Genomic DNA, 20,622 nt, shown 5'->3' with positions numbered 1-20,622 from the left:
GGAGAGTTTGAGAGGGGAGTGGAATTTTTTTTTTTTTTAAAAAGAGCACAGGAAAACTTCACAGACGAGTCCAGAACAGTGACACCCAGATGCCGGGGGTCCGGTGGGGGGACATCAGTAGAGATGGAAAGCAATGAAACATCTTTCTTTACTCAACATTCCACTCTTTTAAGTAGCACCTTGACTGATTTCGAACACATTTCATACTGAAAATGTAAACGTGATTCAATCTCATAAGGATAAGGTTTAGATTTAATAAAAAAATATAAAGTACAAAGTCCATATAGGGCTTAATACCGATCTTCTATATCAAAGCAGACTATCTAATTCCAGACACCGGAGCCTGTTGCTGTTTCCGAATCTTATTGAAGAGCTCCATATACTGAATAGCTGTGTCTGTCGGTGTATAAATCCCATCATGCTTTGCCGAGAACACGGAAGGAATCCCAGGTGTATGGCTTCCCATGAAACTTTGCATGAATTCCATCATGAGATTCCAACAGTCATTGGACACAATGCAAGGACAGTATTCCACCTAGAATTAGGAAAAACACAATATTTACTCTCTTACATGGACCCTATTTAACAGCAAATTACATCTACAGTATGGGTTCTTGATCTTGGTCATTTATCACTCAGATGTGTCAATTGGAGACCAAATCATGTCATATCGGTGAAAGAAGGGTAAAAAAAATACATCAGTGACATCAACCTAGCTCTCATCAAACTAATGAGTCAGAAGCTATTGAATTTTTTGTAGACCACCCACTCTCATTGTAGTTTTCTTGATAATGTTATAATTACCAAAAAGGATCAATAGATTTTTCACATCCCCTTCCCTCTGGGGATTTCTGGCCATTCAATGGCATCTGTATGTGCATCATGTAGCTGTTTTTCACTGCATGTACAATGCTAATCCCACCTAAAAATTCAGAACACCAAAACAAACTCCACAAAACAAGTGTCTTGTATGGAATAGAACCATTCATATAGATAGGCCATGTGATTGAGACCTGATAATTTTCACACACAAAAAAAAGTGAATTCCAAAATTAGGAGCAACCTTAAGAAAATCCAACCCAAATACGACAATCGGTGTATTGCAATTTCTGCAGGATGCAGGGAGCTACTTTCCCATTTGGCATAAATAGCAATTTATCTTTGCTCATCAATGGGTGGCATCAACATAGATCACACCTTCAGCCATATGTGTCATGTACAGATAACTGAATAAAGTACCATAGGAAAGAGCCACTGAGTGCACCCGGCATGGAGTATTTTAGCAAGAAAACGCTTTGTGAAGTCAGCTGTAAGCAATCGTTATTCACTTCGATCATTTTATTTGCTCCTTTCAAAATTCTTCACTCAGAAAATACATTGTTTTATTTTTGACAAAAGTCTCAAAATTGTTTGTTGCAGAATTAACTTTTTTTTCTAGCCCTTGAATTCAGGGGAAAAATCATCCTGCACTTATGTAGTATTTTTATTTGGTCCCAAGGTACTTCACAAAGTGAGAATCAAGAAAACTAGGGAAGGTGGCCAAAGGGGAAACATTTTAAAAGGATAGTAACCAAATAATCTGTTTTTGTGATGTTGATTGAGTAATAAATATTGGACAGGGCACCGGGAAGAACTCCCGTTCTTCTTCGAAATAGTGCATAGGTTCTTTTACGTCCATCTGAGGAGGAGACAGGGCTTCGGTTTAAAGTCTCATCTGAAAGACAGTACCTCTGACAGTGCAGCACTCCTTCAGTATGGCACTGGAGTGTCAGCCTTGATTTTGTGCACATTCCCGGCCATAAACCACAAGTCTCCAAACTATACCCTTCCCTTTTTCTATCCACACACACAACCACCTTTGATAAAGTAGAATGCATCAATCTTTCACCATGTTTAATTTGGCCCTTTCGCAGCCAAAAACCACTGACCAAATTAAGTAAATTAATCCAGTTACAATCATAACTGGAACAAAGTGCAATACAGAGTAAGCTAAACAGCCATGAAAAGTAAGGTAGGCAGTCCATCATTGCTCCTTTGTAGTCAAACAAGTAACGAAAACAGAAAATGTTGTAAACTATCTCTGCGGGTCAGGCAGCATCTGTGAGGAAAGGAAGGTCGAGCTAACGATACCCCATCTTCCTCTCTCCACAGATGCTGCCTAACTGTTGAGTTTTTGCAGTATTTCCCATTTGTAACGATATATGGAACAAGCTCGAGAAAGAAATCAATGGGTACATTTTACCAGCACTCATGGTTGTACTACTTTGTAGAATTATTTCTGTATAATTTTTTTTAAAAAACTGACTTCATAAAGTCTCGGATTCCTGATGGATAAAAGTCTAATGTTTTATTATACTGAGACAGGAAAAATTATGAGACTGTTCACTGTTCTGTACTAAATGAGCCTGTCCCAATTGGACTAGTGGCAGAGGATAATTAGCCTCAGATCTTTGGGCTTAGAATGGACAAAAAAAAACACACCAGGATTCTCACTTCTGATCTAGGAAAATCACAGGCGCTGAGGGAGGGCAGGACCAGCTTCAGCCGTGATGCCACCCACAAGCAAGCTTTGTTGCGTAGACTCACAGATTAAGGATGGCTACTTGGACAAGCTGCTGCTGGGGTTGGCAATGTTCATTGGAAAACAGCTAGAGAGAAAAAACCTGGTATGATTAGGGAATTCCAAAGAGAGAGCTCGAGACTTTTGGCTTGGAGACCACAGTTCAAATTAAATTATCTGCCAGGTTTTCCCTAGATAGAAGGATTTGCAAGTCCAGGTAGGGGGGAAAACAACACATCGCCTAGCATTTGTTTTGACAGCATAGCTTTCATTATGCCAACCCAATTAACATGGAAAAATAGAATAGACTTTGGAGAGTAAAGAGAGCATTTTTCTTCATTACCCCAGAAGTGTAAATTTGAAATAAATGTTATGCTAAAGAGCCCAGTAGAAACATAAAAGGGATGAAGATCAAGGATCCGCAGCTGAAATCAAAGCAAAATAGCGAACATACCTCAACAGATATGCCACGTACACTGGGTCCCATGGTGACTGTCCCAACCTTTACTAGGAAGTCACCATACTGGTAGCGAGGTCCACGGCTTTCTATCTTGCTACTTTTTGCATTCTGGAAAAACCCCTTCAGTTTGATCATGAGCGTGTCAAAGTTTGAGTCTGCCACCAAGCAGGGGCCATTTTCGAAAAGTGCAAAGCAGCTGAGAGGATATTCCGTGTTGTGCATAACATACATGAACTTTGCAGCCTGCCCTAATGAAAAGTAGGATGGATATCATTAGAATTAATGAGCACAAGGCCAATGAGAGATTTGAGCTGTTATACTTCCAGCTCCACAGAGGTCACATTCAGTTCAGGCTGGATGCTGCAGCTGTCTAACAAAGATGCAGTAAATTAACCACCCAACACACACAGTCCATGTTTAGAGTTCTAACTTCGCTCAGCAGGAGATTTACATCAATTATTAATTGACCCGTTTCCCTCCTTTCCTCTTTTGAAGGCACTCATTCATGCTGGCTTAAAATTCCATGGGCACTGATCGCCTGCTGGTACTACACCCCAGCAGCGATTCCTCATGTGTGCACCTCCATAGTAAGGACTGGTAGGCTATTCAACCATGGAAGCTATCACATCCAATCACAACCCCCGTCCTTACTCTACATGCACACTTTCCAAACAAAAATCAGAATTCTGGCTGATTTTCTCCTCCCTCACACAGGAACACCAAAGTCAAACGCAGATGATCACCCTTCTGAGATCTCTGGCTGAGATTCACTTTCAGAAAATAAAAGTGTAAGACAATACAGTGGACTGGAAACTGAGGTAAGACAAAATTGTGATGTAGGAAGACCTGTGGATAATTTTCAGAGCTGTTTTAACATCTAATACATACAAAATGTGTAGCTATTCTGTGAGAGAATCACCAAGTATTTCAAAAATCTTGCATTCCAAGACTTTGTGACTTCAATGGAAGTAGCATTCAAAGGCCAAGTTCTACTGTGTCCCTAATAGGTAAAGCTCAAAACATCAGAAGCATGAAGAACAGCTCAATGTTTCAAGCAGCTCATTGTTTCACGGCAGCATCAAACCTCTGTATTTATAACCATGTTAGGGACATCATTGTGAACAGGCAGCACAGTTTTGGTTTAACATTAGAGATAATCCCACATACTTCAATGCTAGCAAGCATTCTACATAAAATGGTATTTGCTGTTATAAGAAGCTGTAGTGAGGCAGATCAGTAACATATGCACAAAATTGAACTGAGAATATTTCCTTCTGAGAGAGATCCAAATGCCTTCTGTTCAGCTCCCCCAACCCCACCCTGAGGTGACACAACTGAGATGGGTGGGGTTACTGTCTCAGTGTATTCTTCTGATCGTGCAAATTTTGTCTTTCAGAATGAGCACTGAATGCTCATGTCAGCTTTCTAAATAATCTGATCTTCTGATCAAAAAAAAAGCAAAAGAAAACTATAAACCTACACCCCCACCCTTCAGGCTCTGGCTCACGCTGGGAACACCGACACACCCCGACACCCCCACACACACATGCCCCGACACACATCTCGACACACTCTCCAGTATCTCAGTGAAATGGTTCATCTTCATTTAGCAACACAGTCTGAGTGCAGCAATTCGTTCATAGGGTCATCAGAGCTGAACATTACATGGTCTTCATGTAATGTACAAATGCACAAACTTTCCAGCAGGGTAGTAATCAGGAATGGGGATTCAGGTTGACTTTGTCCCCTTCCATAACTTAGGGGTGCTGGAGTGAATTTGTGTCCATATTAGGAAAAGCAGTAGGCCATTTCATCCCTCTATTAGATTATGGCCCATCTGTACTTTAACTCCATCTACCAGCCTTGGTTCTATAATCCATAATAACCTAACAATAATCTATCAATTTCAATTGAGATGCCCACAGCTTTTTGGTGGAGGGTTCCAGATTTTCATGACTTCTTTGTGAAGTGCTCCCTGACATCATCCCTGAATGGCCTAGCTCTAATTTTAAGGCTATACCCCCTGGTTTTGGACTGTCTCCACGAGAGAAAATAGTTTCCATCTATCCTATCAACTCCTTTAATCATCTTAAACACTTCAATTAGATCACCCCTTATTCTTCTATATTCAAGAATGCAAGTATAGTCTATGCAATCTACCCTTATAAGTTAAATCTGGTATTGTTTTGGTGAATCTGTGCTGCACCTCCTCCAAGGCCAATATATCATTCCCGAGGCTGCAGTGCCCAGCAGTGAACACAATCCTTTAAATGGGGTCTTACCAGAGCTTGATATAACTGTAATGTAACTTCCACCTCATTGTATTCCAGCCCGTTGGGATAAAGGCCAATTCTGTTAGACTTTTTAATTATTTTTATTGCCAGACTAATGGAGATCAACCATCTTTGCACAAACTAAAGGATTGAAATTTTGTTTCATTTATATAGGCAGAACTAAAGTTCCTGGGTCTGTAACATAGTGTAAAAGAAATTGCATTTCAACTGCTGGATTTTATAGGAAGACAGTAAAACTCTTAGTTTACCACAATGTCAAATTGAATCACTGAATGTTGTAAGATTCACAGCCGGAGATTTGTCTAGCTCGCAACATTTTTTTTCTCTTTCAGTGCTATCAGATTGTGGTTGTGAGAGATTTTATTTATTTATTCAAGGGTTCCCTTTCAGGCCATGCAGTCACTGTGGAGGCAGCGATAGGGGGACAAGCTTTGGCAGCTGAAAAAAAGATGAATTCAAGATGTGCACTGCTGTTCCAAGAATTACTCATCCAATTCCACGCCTCTCACAGCAGGTAACTGACTGCCTGTCTGCCTGTCGTCCATTTGATGCTTGCTATCAGCAATAACGTTAAGACGGCAAATTCAGCAGCTCGAGGGGGAAAAGAACAAGACCTGAATCGCACCACAAACAACTCTTTGCAGTTCAATGTTAGCATTTAATGCTCTCTCACTGACTTAGAAAGTTGCAACAATTAGATGTGGCGCCACCAACAAAAAAAAACCAATTTTGACTACTTCAGCTTCAATTTGCTAAAATATTTTCGGGTGAGTCTTGGTAACTCTAGCCCGAATGCCTATTTTTGACAGCGAGATTTTGCAGTCTGGTTCCTCACCTTCTGCCTACATTACTGCCTCAGTTGGTCTCAAGCCAAAAAGAAAATGTCAGAGAAGCCAAGCCATATCTTTGGGAGGCAATAGGTTGTGACCTTCACACTATAATGCAATTTGTCAAAACTGGACACAAGCTCCCCACGATGGCAGTGGGTGGGCTACAACTGACCTCAGTGGTTATGAGCTAGAGGAGGATCTAACCATCGCCCCTTGACATTCAGTGGCATTACGATCGCTGAATCCCCCACTATCAACATCCTGGGGGGGCTTACCATTGACCAGAAACTGAACTGGAGTAGCCATATAAATACGTGGCTACAAGAGCAGGTCAGAGGCTGGGAATCCTGCGGCAAGTAAGTCACCTCCTGACTCCCCAATGCCTGTCCACCATCTACAAGGCACAAGTCAGGAGCGTGATGGAATACTCTCCACTTGCCTGGATTGGTGCAGTTCCAACAACACTCAAGAAGCTCGACACCATCCAGGACAGAGCAGCCTGCTTGATTGATAACTGATAGGACTAAAGGCAGACAAGTCGCCAGGACCCAATGGCCTTAAAATAAGTGGCTGCAGAGATAGTGCAGGCATTGGTCGTAATATACCAAAACTCACTGGATTCCGGCAGGGTTCCAGCTGATTGGAAAATCGCTAATGTGACGCCCCAATTCAAGAAAAGAGGGGGACAGAGAGCAGGAAACTATCGACCAGTTAGTTTAGCAGCCGTCATTGGGAAAATGCTAGAGTCCACAATGAAGGAAAAAAATAGCAGGACATTTAGAAAAACATAATGCAATCAAACAGAGTCAACATGGTTTTATGAAAGGGAAATTATGTTTGACAAATTTGTTAGAGTTCTTTGACAATATAACAAGCAGAGTGGATAAAGGGGAACCGGTAGATGTAGTGTATTTGGATTTCCAGAAGGCATTCGATAAGGTGCCACATCAAAGGTTTTGCACAAAATAAGAGCTCAGGGTATTGGGGGTAACGTATTGGCATGGATTGAGGATTGGCTAACACTCAGAAGGCAGAGAGTCGGGATTAATGGGTCTTTTTCAGGTTGGAAAGCCATAACTAGTGGAGTGCCACAAGGTAAAGGCCTGCTACCCGACCTGAACCCGATGGGACCAGACAGTCTTCCGGGTCCGGCTTTCGAGCTCGGGTCGGGTCAGGCCGGACACACACGGCAAGTGCTCTGCCGTTAAGTATTAAAAATAAAAACTTAGCTGAGCTGGGAGTCCAGGACAAAACTGAGCCTGCGCAGTGAGCGAGTGACATCACTATGGCGTCATCACGCATGCGCTGCAGTTCCGTGGAGCTTCCCAGTCGGAAGGTAAGTAAAGGGATGGCCAGGTCAGGTCGAGTGGGGTCAGGGAGAAACTGGAGGGACTCGGGCAGGGTCAGGCTCGGGTCTGCTGTGGATCGGTCGGGTTCGGGTCGGGTTCTTTTTCCCGGCCTGAGCAGGCCTTTACCACAAGGATCGGTCCTAGGGCCTCAACTATTTACTATCTATATTAGTGACTAGGAGGAAGGGACAGAGTGTAGTGTATCCAAATTTGCCGACGATAAAAAATAGATGGAAAAACATGTTGTGATGAGGACACAAAGAATCTGTAATGGATATAGATAGGTTAAGTGAGTGGGCAAAAACTTGGCAAATGGAGTTCAATGTGGGAAAGTGTGAGGTCATCCACTTTGGTAGGAAGAATAAAAAGGCAGATTATTCCGATGGAGGAAGACTACAAAATACTGCAGTACAGAGGGATCTGGGTGTTCTTGTACATGAAACACAAAAAGTTAGCATGCTGATGCAGCAAGTAATTAGGAAGGCAAATAGAATTTGGGCCTTTATTGCTAGGGGGTTAGAGTTTAAAAATAGGGAAGTCTTGTTACAGCTGTACAGGGTATTGGTGAGGCCATACCTGGAGTACTGCGTACAGTTTTGGTCCCCATATTTAAGGAAGGATATACTCGCATTGGAGGCAGTTCAGAAAAGGTTCACTGGGCTGATTCCTTGGATGAAGGGGTTGTCTTATCAAGAACGGCTAAACAGGTTAGGCCTTTATTCATTGGAGTTTAGAAGAATGAGAGGTGATTGTATTAAACCATATAAGATTTTAAGGGGACTTGACAGAGTAGATGTTGAGAATATGTTTCCACTGGTGGGGGAATCTCAAACTAGGGGACATAGTTTCAGAATAAGGGGTCACACATTTAAAATTGAGTAGCGAAGGAATGGCTTCTCTCAGAGGGTGGTGAATCTCTGGAATTCTCTACCTCAGAGTTGTGGAGGCTAGGCCACTAAATGTATTTAAGGAGGATGTAGATAGATTTTTGAAATCTCAGAGTCAAGGGTTATGCGGAGCAGGCCCGAAAGCGGAGTTGAGGCCTGGGACAGATCAGCCATGATCTTATTGAATGGCGGGGCAGGCTTGAGGGACTGAATGGCCTACTCCTGCTCCTATTTCTTATGTTCTTACCCCATTCACAAACATTCACTCCCTCCACCACCGATGCACAGTAGCAGCAATGTGTACCATATACAAGACGCACTCCAGCAACGCACCAAGGCTCCTTAGACAGCACCTTCCAAACCCCTGACCTCTAGCACCTAGAAGGACAAGGGCAGCAGACACATGGGAACACCACCATCTGCGAGTTCCGCTCCAAGCAACACACCACCCTGACCTGGAACTATATCACTGTTCCTGGGTCAAAATCCTGGAACTCCCTTCCTAACAGTACTGTGAGTGTACCTATACCACATGGACTGCAGCGGTTCAAGGCGGCGGCTCACCACCACCTTCTCAAGGGCAATTAGGGATGGGCAATAAATGCTGGCATAGCCAGCAAAGCCCACATCCCATGAACAAATAAAAAAAGGGACAGGACAGGGAAATCTGGTTAAGGTTGCGGCTCCTGCTCACATCTGGTTTGCACTGGACAAGGACTGCAAGTTGAAAATTATTCCATCTCTTTTCACTCTTCCCATCTCTCCTGAAAGCAATGGTTCCTTTATGGTGAGCACCACAGTTGGCAATTTCACTCGGAACAAATGATCTTGTTCATATACAATCTCAACAAAGAATGTCAATGAACTATTCAACTGAAGCAGCATCACAACCAAGCCAAACTCTGTCTTCATCCACCACCCACACAACTGTCTTTCCGGCAGGCGAAATGGTGTGGATGCTGTGCTGTTTTTCCCCTCCATCAAGCCCGGGTGCCAAGGTCAAGTGTAATGCCCCAACCACTGCCACAGTACAGATCAACTAACTCTAGCACAGGCTAGAAATCAAACCTGGGACCTTTGCTGGTTTGTATGTTTCAACCACTTACACCTTGAATCACTGGGGAACTCTGTAAACTGATTCTTAGAAATTGCTCCACCTATCAAAAAATACAAAAATTACACTTAAAAATCTGTTCCCATTTTATATATCAAATTTCAAAGACAGTAGTGAGTGAAACACAGCAATTGTACATATTTATTGCTTTATATTTTAAGTTTGTGAAGGAATGATCACAAACTACTGTGTAACAGAACAGCACTCGTGGGCCTTCAGTGTTTGTGATAGATACCTGGGATTGCCACATTTGGCCCTGCGTGATAGGTTTCACAGTCCACGCAAAACGTTCCTTGCTTAACAGCACCCAGTATTTCCAGTTTTTTGGTGAGCATCTCCACTGCTTGCTGGACACTCTTCCCCTCAACTGCTGGAATCTGGGAAACACTGCGAAAGAGAATCAACAGATTAGCAAAACTCAGCACAGATCCAAGCACAGCATTTGGTGGGGGGAGGAGGGGCAGCTGCGAATTTTGCATTTCCATTCTATTTCTCCCTTGAAGATGAAGCCCTCTTTGGGATACAGATGCAGAGTGTTTTGGCAACACCCCAAAGGGCCAATTTTTCCCACATGTTGGCAGGTTACTCAACCATAGTGCATCATAACCTTGTCTGAGCGGTTTAAATCAAGGATCACATTTTCCTGATCGCTCAAATAAGGATGCTAACTGTTCCAATTTCCTGATATACAAGGCTACAAAGATCCTACTGAAAAACAATCAATTCTGAAAAATAATCACTTCAAATGTTGCAATTAATCACTCTGCTTAATTTTTCCAGTGGCTTCATATGAACCCAATGTAGTCATTCAAATAAAATCTACTCAGACCTAACCAAGACAGACACAAGCAACTGAAAACACAGAAATTTTCCACTTCCAGCACACAGCCCTCAGCTTGATTAATGTTTCCTGAACTTTACACTAAAGGCCTGCAGTCAACCAACGTTCATATACAAACGCTTACCAAACCCTTTGTTCACCACCAAAAGTATTAACCAAAGTTAGAAATCAAGACTGGCTGAATGGTGGAAGGCACAATCTATACGCTGCATTCTAGAGCTTTTGAATAGAGGGTCCTCACAATTAAACACACCATTGACTTAAAACACTGAGTTGCGCTGTGTTGAGATGACATCCACTGGACATCAGTGACACCTCCACCGGGGATGAGTGGAGAAAAATATGTCGGACTTCACCTCCAGACCATTCCTGCACATCTCCCAATGGCAAGCCCATCGATCCAGACACAACCTACAATCCCCGATTACAGCGTCCAGTTCTTTCTTAAACAGTTCCAAGGCTTTGCCCTGAACTACCCTATCCACAAGTCCATCCCAAGTCTTAATCACTCTTTGGGTAAAGAATATAAGAGTTACATTGACCTGGAGACATTTTTTGAAGTATTATCTGATATTATAATGCAATCAGTCTTGCTTTCCCTTGTGTGAGCTGAAGTGACTTTTTTTTTAAATGCCCTTGGGAATGCGAGCAGGCTGCATTTATTGCCAATCCCTAGTAGTCCAAAGACAGCAGTGCTTTCTTGCCAAGCCACTTCAGACAACATTAGGAATTCATTGCATCATATGGGACTAGAACGACGCGTAGGATGAGCAGGCTCCTCCCCTGAACGATGTGGGGTTAATGACGACAGCCCTGGAATTTCCCCCTGGTGCCAGTCCACAAATTCTACTTCACAATTTGTCATGGTGGGATTTGAATGTATGACCGCTGGGATACAAGCCCAGTACCATTAAAACAATTATTGCACCTCTGCACTGCTTCGGCGTTAGCCCTGAATCCTGCACGACCAGAGTACGGGGATGACCAGCTCACGCGTTCCTGACACTGTCCCCTATAGCAGGCCCTTAGATACACAGCTCTCCCTCTCCACATACACAAAAACCATCAACACCTCACCCTATTGGTCAGTATTTGAAAAGAAAAATCATCAGATTAGTGGTTGTTGGTACAAACCAGATCTGTTCGATGGCAGGAAATGAGAACTGTCTGATCCAATCAGATCAATTAGAGAGCAGGAACAGAATCTGACAGAACCACTCAGATCAGTTTGAAGGCAAAACTGGAACCTGTCTGAATCAGATTATGTTCGCCTACTTCAAGCATTTGAGGTCAAAAATTCTAAACATAAGAAACGTAAGAAATAGGAGCTGGAGCAGGTCATTTGACCCCTGGTGCCTGCTCCGCCATTCAACACGATCATGGCTGATCTTCTACCTCAGCTACACCTTTCCACACTATCCCCACATCCCTCGATTCCCTTAGTGGCTAAAAATCTGTCAATCTCTGACTTGAATATACTCAACCATTGAGCGTGTAGAGTTCTCTGTGGGGAGAGAATTCCAAAGATTCAGAACCCTTTGACTGCAGAAATTTTTCCTCCTCAGTCCTAAATGGCCAACCCCTAATTCTAAGACTGTGACCCCTAGTTCTAGACCGCACCGTCCTGCCCCCCAACACCCCCCGCGCCCCCCCCCCCCACCCCACCTCCCAACATGAACCAAGTCAAACCCATTAACAACTTTATATGTTTCGATTAGATCACCTCTCATTTTTCTAAGCTCTAGGGAATTTAGGGCTTGTCTACTCAATCGCATAGGACAATTCCCTCATCCCAGGAATCAGTCTAGTGAACTTTTGCTGTACATCTTCGAAGGCACATATATCCTTCCTTAGGTAAGACCAAAACTATACTAAGTACTCCAGGTATGGTTCACCCTATACAACTGCACTATACTCATATCCTCCTTTGTAATAAATGCCAACAGACCTGCTTTCCCAATTGCTTGCTGTACCCGCATGTTAACTTTTTGTGATTTATGTACATTGACACCCAGATCCCTCTGAACACTAACATTTCCCAATCTCTCACCATTTAAAAGATATTCTGCTTTTCTATTTTTACTACCAAAGTGGATAACTTCACATTTCTCCACATTATATTCCATCTGCCATGTTCCTGCCCACTCACCTGACCTTTCTAAATCCTTTTACAGCCTGTGTTCTCCTCACAGCTTACTTTCCCACCTAACTTTGTATCAGCAACCTTGGATACATTACATGTGGAGTAAGTCAGATATAAATTGTAAACAGCTGAGGCCTAAGCACTGGTCCTTGCAATACCCCACTTATTATAAGCTGCCAACCCGAAAATGGCCCATTTATTCCCACTCTATGTTTTCTGTTCATTAACCAATTCTCAATCCATGCTGATATACTACTCCCAATCCCATGAGCCCTAATATTCTGTAATAACCTTTTTTGTGGCATCAAACGCTTTCCGAACATCCAAATGCACTACATACACTGGTTCCCCCTTATCCACCCTTCTGGTGACATCCTCAAAAAAAATAATAGATTTGTCAAATACTATTTCCTTTTAGTACATTTGTGTTGACTCTACCAAATCATATTTTTTTTTTTAACTGCCTAATTATCATGGGTGGAATTTTATGCTCTCCCTTGCCGTTGGTTTGGAAGTGGGGAGAGCATAAAAATCGGGTGGGATGGTGGCAGGAGTGGCCTCCGCCAAAATTTAGTCTCCGGGCGGGAAGGCCTGTGAATGGTCTTCTTGCCCCGTCGCCAATTGAGGCCCTTAACTGGGTAATTAATTACTAAGTAAGGGCCTCTTCCCTCTGCAGCCGCAATTACCCACACAGCAGGCAGCCCCATTGCCGCAGGAGAAGCACGGTACAAAAAAACGTGCGGGCTGCCGCCTGGCCGCAAGCAGGTGGGGGGGGGGGGAAGGAAGGGTGTCCCTCGTTAAAAGGCACTTAGTCCTTGAACAAGGGACCTGGCCTCGGGAAGGGGGCCCTGCTGAGGACCACCCCACTGCCTGCACTGCTGACCCCCACCCCACCGCCCCCACAACCTCCACCCTGCAAGACCCTTCCCGCCCTGACCTACCTTGAGCCTGGTTGCAGTGCTGCGCCTCGGTGTCTGGTGGCTGCAGCTACAGTACCTCTGCAGTGGCGCGGCAGCTGCCGGCCTCTGATTGGACAGCAGCTCTGCAAGGCCAGGACCCCTGGTGGCAGGGTCCTACATTGTACAGAAGGCCCGCCACAGTCCACCACTTAGGTGCCTGATGGCACTAAATTTGGAGGGCCTTCCATACAGGAGCCGATGCGGGGATCTCATCATCCGTTTCCCTCGAAGTCAAGACCCCACCCCTGCTGCAAGTACAAAATTCCACCTCACGTCTCTAATAATAGATTTGAGTATTTTCCCTACTACAGATGGCCCTGTTTTCTCTCTCCCTCCTTTCTGAATACTGGGGTTATGTTTTCCACCTTCCAATCCACGGGAACCATTCTATAATCTAGGGAATTCTGGAAGAATTTTCAACATGAATGGATGGTTTTAAACAGTCGTGGTGTATGTATCCCCCAAAAAATTTACAGATAATAACAACCTACGCAAAATTCATATTTTGAAATCTTTTCCTTTCCCTGAAAGGTAATTTTCTGCAGCTTGGCTGTTACCTTACGTGATGATTCTCAGTCTCAATACAGTTTCACTAAGGAGAGAGAGAGATTCCTGGGCAGGAATGGGCTTTATTTGAATATTCCAGTCACTGCATTTGCAGAATAAAATCAGGCATAAAACCAAGAATTGGTGTTGGAATGATCTGAAAGTGACCAGATGGAGATTACCATATTTAGGATTGTACTCGTATGTGACTAGAACAATGAGTGATATAGACTGGTGACAAGTTCAACAACCACTTCTGGTCTGTAACTTCGGAAGTTTTCAAGTTTTTGGAAGTTATTTTTAGTTCCTTTACACTGTCAGAACAGGAGATCTGTTTGTTACTTAACAGTAACCATGTCTTGGAGAGCCTGAAACATCAGAACACTGGCATTCGCTACAGAAAGAGTAAAATAAAGTGCAAATCCGAGACTGAAAGCAGTCAGATCCAAAATTCAGGTCCTGTATCTATTCCTGCAGATGTAAGTGCATTGATTCTGATTCCCAGCGCAAGAAAATAAACTGTCAATAAAACCACCTAGCTAACAATTAACACTCCCGTGAAGCACACTGGGATGTTTTAGTAGTTTACTTCAAATAAGCTTATACCTCCTTTAAAATAGCAAAAAGACAAAACCATTAATCCATCATCACTGTCAATCAGTTCTAAGGTTTTCAAATGTTAAATGTTTGAATTATATAGCAGGCTGAACAGCAGTCAATAGAGGAAGTAGCTGTGAGCCCTCAACTGGAATTTGATTCTAAAAATTTTTTTTCCAGGCATTGAATCTCTTATCCCTCCCAAAGTAGCTTCAGAAAAGAATAAAGTTAATTTAAAGTAGTTAAAATCCGCAGACCCTTAATCTCCAATATGCCTTGGTTTTAGTGCTGTCAACTTTCAAGGCCTGGCTTGGAGCCTTCAGGATTTAAAGATTAATCGCCAGGACAGTGCTGCTAACAACCCTGGAGAAAAAGCATCACAGCATTAAAAAAAACATTTTATGTTGCTTTCATTTTTTTTGTTGACTGTTTTCAATTATTTGCAAAAATACTGGTGATGGGGAAAATTGACTGACTGTTATTCAATTGGTTAATTCTTGATTAAGAGTCCATTCACTTTACGCTTGGTACAGGAAGGCGGTGCGTCGCAAGGATGAATGACAGGCGACCAACGCAGGGAATGTCGGGGCGAGGCTGTTGGAGGCAAGAGATCACGTGATGAAACCTCCAGAATTACATCCATTCAGATGGCAACCCTAGTTGGGTTCCATGACAGGGGCAAATGCAATAACTTTATCTTGTGAATGTCGAATGCTGTGCTGGTTGGTATCGTTGTAGGCAAGTGTTAATTTGTGAACTTAAACCTTTTACGTAATGTAGTTAGTGATTCTTGATGAAAGGAAGCGGTTCCTGAAATACAATGCTTTACATTTTTAAAATATCCAATGGTTCAAGGATCATTTTTGACTTGAAAGGCTGATTTACAGTATGCTTCACAATGCTGAAAAGTGTACAAAATGATTTTCTGGAGAGCATACTGTATTATTTTATTACCAATTTCTGTCTTTCTTTTAAGCCAGAAGTAACGCTTGGGGTGGAAATGGTAGTCAGTGGGGTAGTATGCTCCTCCTGTGAAATATGGGAGATCAGGGAGAAGTCAAATGTCCCGGATGACTACGTTTGCAGGAAGTGTGTCCAGCTGCAGCTCCTTTCAGATCGCATGGATCGGTTGGAGCGGCAGTTGGACTCACTGAGGAGCTGACAGGAGTCAGAAAGTATCATAGATAGGGAGTTTCAGGGAGGTGGTCACAACGCAGGTTCAGCCAGATAGATGGGTGACTGCCAGGAGGGGCAGGCAGGTAGTGCAGGAGTCCCCTGTGGCTATGCCCCTCAATAACAAGTATGCTGTTTTGGATACTGTTGGGGGGCGGGGGTGGAAAATGGCCTCTCGGGAAAGCAGCAGCAGCAGCGTCAATGGCACCACAACTGACACTGTTGTCCAGCAGGGAAGGTCAAAGTGTAGGCCAGCGGTAGTCATAGGGGACTCTATAGTCAGGGGCGTTTCTGTGACTGCGAGCGAGAATCCAGTATGGTGTGCCGTCTCCCTGGTGCCAGGGTCAAGGATGTCTCGGAGCGGGCACAGGGCATTATGAAATGGGAGGGTGAGCAGCCAGAGGTCGTGGTCCATATTGGTACTAACAACATAGGCAGGAAGAGAGATGAGGTCCTGCAAAGTGAATATAGGGAATTAGGCAGAAGGTTAAAAAGCAGGACCTCAAGGGTTGTAATCTCAGGATTACTCCCTGTGCCACGTGCTAGTGAGGGTAGGAATAGGAGGATAAGGCAAATGAATGCGTGGCTGAAGAGCGAGTGTAGGCGGGAGGGCTTCAGCTACTTGGACCATTGAGATCTCTTCTGGTGCAGAGGTGACCTGTACAAGAGGGACGGGTTGCATCTGAACTGGAAGGAGATCAATATCCTTGCGGGGAGGTTTGCTAGTACTACTTGGGAGGGTTTAAACTAGTCTGGCAGGGGGGGGGGGGTGGGACCCAAAGTAGTAGGCTCTCTGATGAGATAGTTGAGGCAAATGTAGAGGTTAAAGCAAGCATGTCCAGTAGGCAGGCCGGGCAGGGGCAGGACAGGGAGCGTGGAAGGTCTGGTAGGCTAAACTACATTTACTTTAATGCAAGAAGCCTTACAGGTAAGGCAGATGAACTCAGAGCATGGATCGGTACATGGGATTGTGATATTATAGCCATTACAGAAACGTGGTTGAGGGATGGGCAGGACTGGCAGCTCAATGTTCCGGGGTACTGATGCTTCCGGTGTGACAGAGGTGGAGGGAAGAGAGGAGGGGGAGTTGCACTATTGATTAGGGAGGACATCACGGCAGTACCTAGAGAGGATATCCCAGGGGGAATGTCCAGCGAGGTCATATGGGTAGAACTTAGAAATAAGAAAGGGGTGATCACTTTGATGGGATTATACTATAGGCCCCCCCAGTAGTCAGAGGGAATTGGAGGAGCATATATGTAGGGAAATCACAGATAGGTGCAGGAATTATAGGGTTGTAATAGTAGGTGATTTTAACTTCCCTAATATTGACTGTGACTGCCTTAGTGCTAAGGGATCAGATGAAGAAGAATTTGTTAAGTGTGTCCAGGATAGTTTTCTGAAGCAGTATGTGGATGGCCCTACTAGAGAAGGGGCTACACTCCACCTCCTCTTAGGAAATGAGGCTGAGCGGGTGGTTGATGCGTCAGTGGGGGAACACTTTGGGACCAGTGACCATAACTATATTAGCTTCAAGATTTATGGAAAAGGATAGGACTGGTCCTCAGGTCCTAAACTGGGGGAAGGCTAATTTCGATCGCATCAGACAGGAACTCTCAAAAGTTGAATGGGAGGGGCTGTTTACAGGTAAAGGGACGTGGGAGGCTTTTAAAAGTGAGATAGGAAGAGTTCAGTGCCGGCATGTTCCTATTAGATGGAAGGGCAAGGCTGGCAAGTTTAGGGAACCTTGGCTGACGAGGGATATTGAGGGTCTGGTCAGGACAAAGAAGGAGGCATATGTCAGGTATAGGCAGCTGGGATCAAGCGAGTCCCATAAGGGATATAGGAGTACACTTAAGGAGGAAATTAGGAGGGCGAAAAGGTGCCATGAGATTTCCCTGGCAGATAAAATAAAATAGAATCCTAAAAGATTCTATAAGTATAGAATCTTAAGAGTAAAAGGGTAGCTAGGGAGAGGGTAGGTCCCCTTAAGGATCAGTGCGGTAATCTATGTGTGGAGCCATGGGAAATGGGCAAGGTCTTAAATGAATACTTCTCGTCTGTTTAACGTGGAGGTGGTCATGGAAGCTAGTGAGTTCAAGGGAGGGTACAGCGATATCCTGGAGCATATCAACATTACAAAGGAGGTGCTGTTGGAGGTTTTGAAGCGCATTAAGGTGGACAAATCCTCAGGTCCTGACCAGGTGTATCCTAGGATGCTATGGGAAGCAAGGGAGGAGATTGCTGGGACCCTGGCAGAGGATTTTGTATCATCGTTAGCCATGGGCGAGGTATCGGAAGACTGGAGGATAGCTAATGTTGTGCCTTTATTTAAGAAGGGCAGCAGGGATAAGGCAGGGAACTACAGGCCGATGAGCCTTACATCAATGGTGGGAAAGTTATTGGAAGGGATTCTGAGAGACAGGATTTATATGCATTTGGAAAAGCAAGGTCTGATTAGGGATAGTCAGCATGGCTTTGTGCGTGGGAAATCATGTCTCATGAATTTGATTGAGTTTTTTGAGGAGGTGACCAAGAGGATTGATGAGGGCAGGGCGGTGGACGTTGTCTACATGACTTTAGCAAGGCCTTTGACAAGGTCCCGCATGGTAGGCTGGTCTGGAAAGTTCGAACACATGGGATCCAGGGTGAGTAAGCCAACTGGATACAAAATTGGCTTGGTGATAGGTGGTAGTGGAGGGTTGTTTTTCAGATTGGAGGCCTGTGACCAGTGGTGTGCCGCAGGGATTGGTGCTGGGCCCTCTGTTGTTTGTCATATATATTAATGACCTGTATGAGAATGTAGGGGCCATGATTAGTAAGTTTGCAGACGACACCAAAATTGGTGGTATAGTGGACAGTGAAGAAGGTTGTCAAAGGTTACAACAGGATGTAGATCAACTGGGAAAGTGGGCAATGGATTGGCGAATGGAATTTAATGCAGACAAGTGTGAAGTGATGCATTTTGGGAAGTTAAACCAGGGCAGGACATATACAGTGAATGGCAGGGCCCTGGGGAGTGTTGTTGAGCAGAGACACCTTGGGGTGCAAGTACATAGTTCCCTGAAAGCGGCAACACAGGGAGACAGGATGGTGAAGGCGGCGTATGGCATGCTTGCCTTCATCGGCCGAGGCACTGAGTACAAGAGTTGGGACGTCACGTTACAGTTCCACATAATGTTGGTTAGGCTGCACTTGGGAGTACTGTGTGCAGTTCTGGTCGCCGCACTACAAGAAAGATGTGATTAAGCTAGAGAGGGTGCAGAAAAGATTCACAAGGATGTTGCCTGGTTTGGAGGGCTTGAGTTATAAAGAGAGATTGGATAGGCTGGGTCTGTTTTCCCTGGAGCGAAGGAGGCTGAGAAGGGACATGATAGAAATATATAAAATTATGAGAGGCATAGATAGGGTAGATAGCCAGAGTCTGTTTCCTATGGTAGGGGTGAGTAAAACTAGAGGGCATAGATTTAAGGTGAGAGGGAGGAGGTTTAAAGGGGATCAAAGGGCTAAATTTTTCACACAAAGAATAGTTTGCATCTGGAATGAGCTGCCTGACGTGGTGGTGGAGGCAGGAACAGGAGCAACATTTAAGAGGCATCTGGACAGGTACTTGAATGAGCAAGGCATAGAGGGACATGGAATTAATGCAGGCAGGTGGGATTAGTACAGAAAGGCATTATGGTTGGCATGGACGCAGTGGGCTGAAAGGCCTGTTTCTATGCTGTATGACTCTATGACTCATACCCTCAAACGCTGTCAGGAAATAAGGGTCACACAATCAGCAATTACCTTTTAGTAGTTCCTGCTATCAACTGCACTTATTTTCACTTCAGGTTTCACAAAATCCAAACGTTCGGTATACTTGCAGTTAAAGGTATGAATAACTGGTGTCCTACTGCACTCAGCGCAACTCTTGGCCTCCCAACGTCCAAGACTTTTACGCCAAGAGATCGGATTTATAAGACGGGGATGGGGAGAGACAAGGTCACCTTTTGCTGGTTTTCTACATGAGCATGTGTGCGTCTGATAATCCCTTTGACCCAACACCCACTGAAACAGAAAATTTACAGCACAGAAGGTGGCCATTCAGCCCATCATGTCTGTGCCACTTTCCAGACCTTAGTCTGCAGTCCTGTCAGTTATGGCACTTCAAATCCACATTCAAGTACTTTTTAAATGTGATGAGGCTTTCAGCCTCTGCCACCCTTTCAGACAGTGAGTTCCAGACGCCCACCTACATCCTCTGGGTGAAAAAAAATCTCAGCTCCCTGTCCAATACAACTCAGAGCAGAAACAGCAGAGCAGTTCTTGAAATTGCAACCCTCCTGGCTCTGTGGGCCTAAATGTTAACAGGCACATTGCTCCCAATAACACCTACTCCTGACAACACAACTGGTCAGAATCAAACTATTTAAACTAATACAGATGAAATCTTACACATACATTTTCTTTGAATAAATGCAGCATACCCTCAAATTGCAAATAGAAATTAAGCATTTAAGAAATGCTACCTACTTAATGCTGGCATACAGGTACAGTTAGGTTTTTTTTGGGTCTATAAAGCACAGATTTATCATTTTAAAAATGGCTTGGAAGCCCTACGTTGTTGAATGCACTTGAATTCTAGTCTGGATGTGGGGGGAGAGGGGAGTGTCTGACAAGATTCCATCCCTGGACTGGGGTTTGACCCTTTCTTCCATAAAGAGTTCATAAAGGAGACGCCTCTCACCAGGTAACACCCATTCTCTCAGCTCCAGCTCTTCCTCCAACTCTACAGTCCACCTCCAGCTGCAAAAGATAAGATCAATTAATTCCTTTCCCCTTTCAGCGGCAAAACTGCTTCTGCTTCAGCCTCCTCCCCAAGGCTGT

General features: G+C 44.1%; 1 protein-coding gene and 1 long non-coding RNA gene across 4 annotated transcripts in view; one reads left to right on the top strand and one right to left on the bottom strand.

Annotated features, from left to right (window-relative positions):
* The window catches only part of LOC137383930 (uncharacterized), a 42,283-nt gene extending 26,915 nt beyond the window's left edge, over window positions 1-15,368 (top strand). Inside the window, exons 2-4 of the long non-coding RNA XR_010977506.1 lie at window positions 3,735-3,838; window positions 5,705-6,081; window positions 15,114-15,368. This is a non-coding gene — a long non-coding RNA (uncharacterized lncRNA). The remainder of the gene's footprint in view (window positions 1-3,734; window positions 3,839-5,704; window positions 6,082-15,113) is intronic.
* On the bottom strand, window positions 235-20,622 carry med20 (mediator complex subunit 20). 3 transcript variants are annotated; one of them, XM_068057330.1, is made up of 5 exons: window positions 20,483-20,622; window positions 9,730-9,881; window positions 9,487-9,537; window positions 3,015-3,268; window positions 235-535 (listed from the first exon to the last, which is right to left on the bottom strand). In XM_068057330.1, exons 1-5 carry the CDS (start codon window positions 20,494-20,496, stop codon window positions 320-322), a joined length of 687 nt encoding a protein of 228 aa, XP_067913431.1. In that variant the 5' UTR covers window positions 20,497-20,622; the 3' UTR covers window positions 235-319. The 3 variants fall into 3 exon arrangements, with proteins under 3 accessions (XP_067913431.1, XP_067913432.1, XP_067913433.1); XM_068057331.1 differs by lacking the exon at window positions 9,487-9,537; XM_068057332.1 differs by lacking the exon at window positions 20,483-20,622 and having other exon boundaries at window positions 3,015-3,263; window positions 9,730-9,845.

The sequence above is a fragment of the Heterodontus francisci genome, chromosome 25 (genome assembly GCF_036365525.1).
Source record: "Heterodontus francisci isolate sHetFra1 chromosome 25, sHetFra1.hap1, whole genome shotgun sequence".
Classification (NCBI taxonomy): Eukaryota; Metazoa; Chordata; class Chondrichthyes; order Heterodontiformes; family Heterodontidae; genus Heterodontus; species Heterodontus francisci.
Note: the sequence above shows the minus strand (reverse complement) of the source record. Positions and strands in the feature narration are given on the sequence as shown.

Excerpts from the sequence above, each read along its gene's own strand:
- med20 (XM_068057330.1), bottom strand. Across the intron at positions 9,538-9,729 it reads GCCAAATGTGGCAATCCCAG|GTGGAGCAATTTCTAAGAAT; the intron begins GTATCTATCACA and ends ATTTTTTGATAG. Across the intron at positions 536-3,014 it reads TACGTGGCATATCTGTTGAG|GTGGAATACTGTCCTTGCAT; the intron begins GTATGTTCGCTA and ends TCCTAATTCTAG.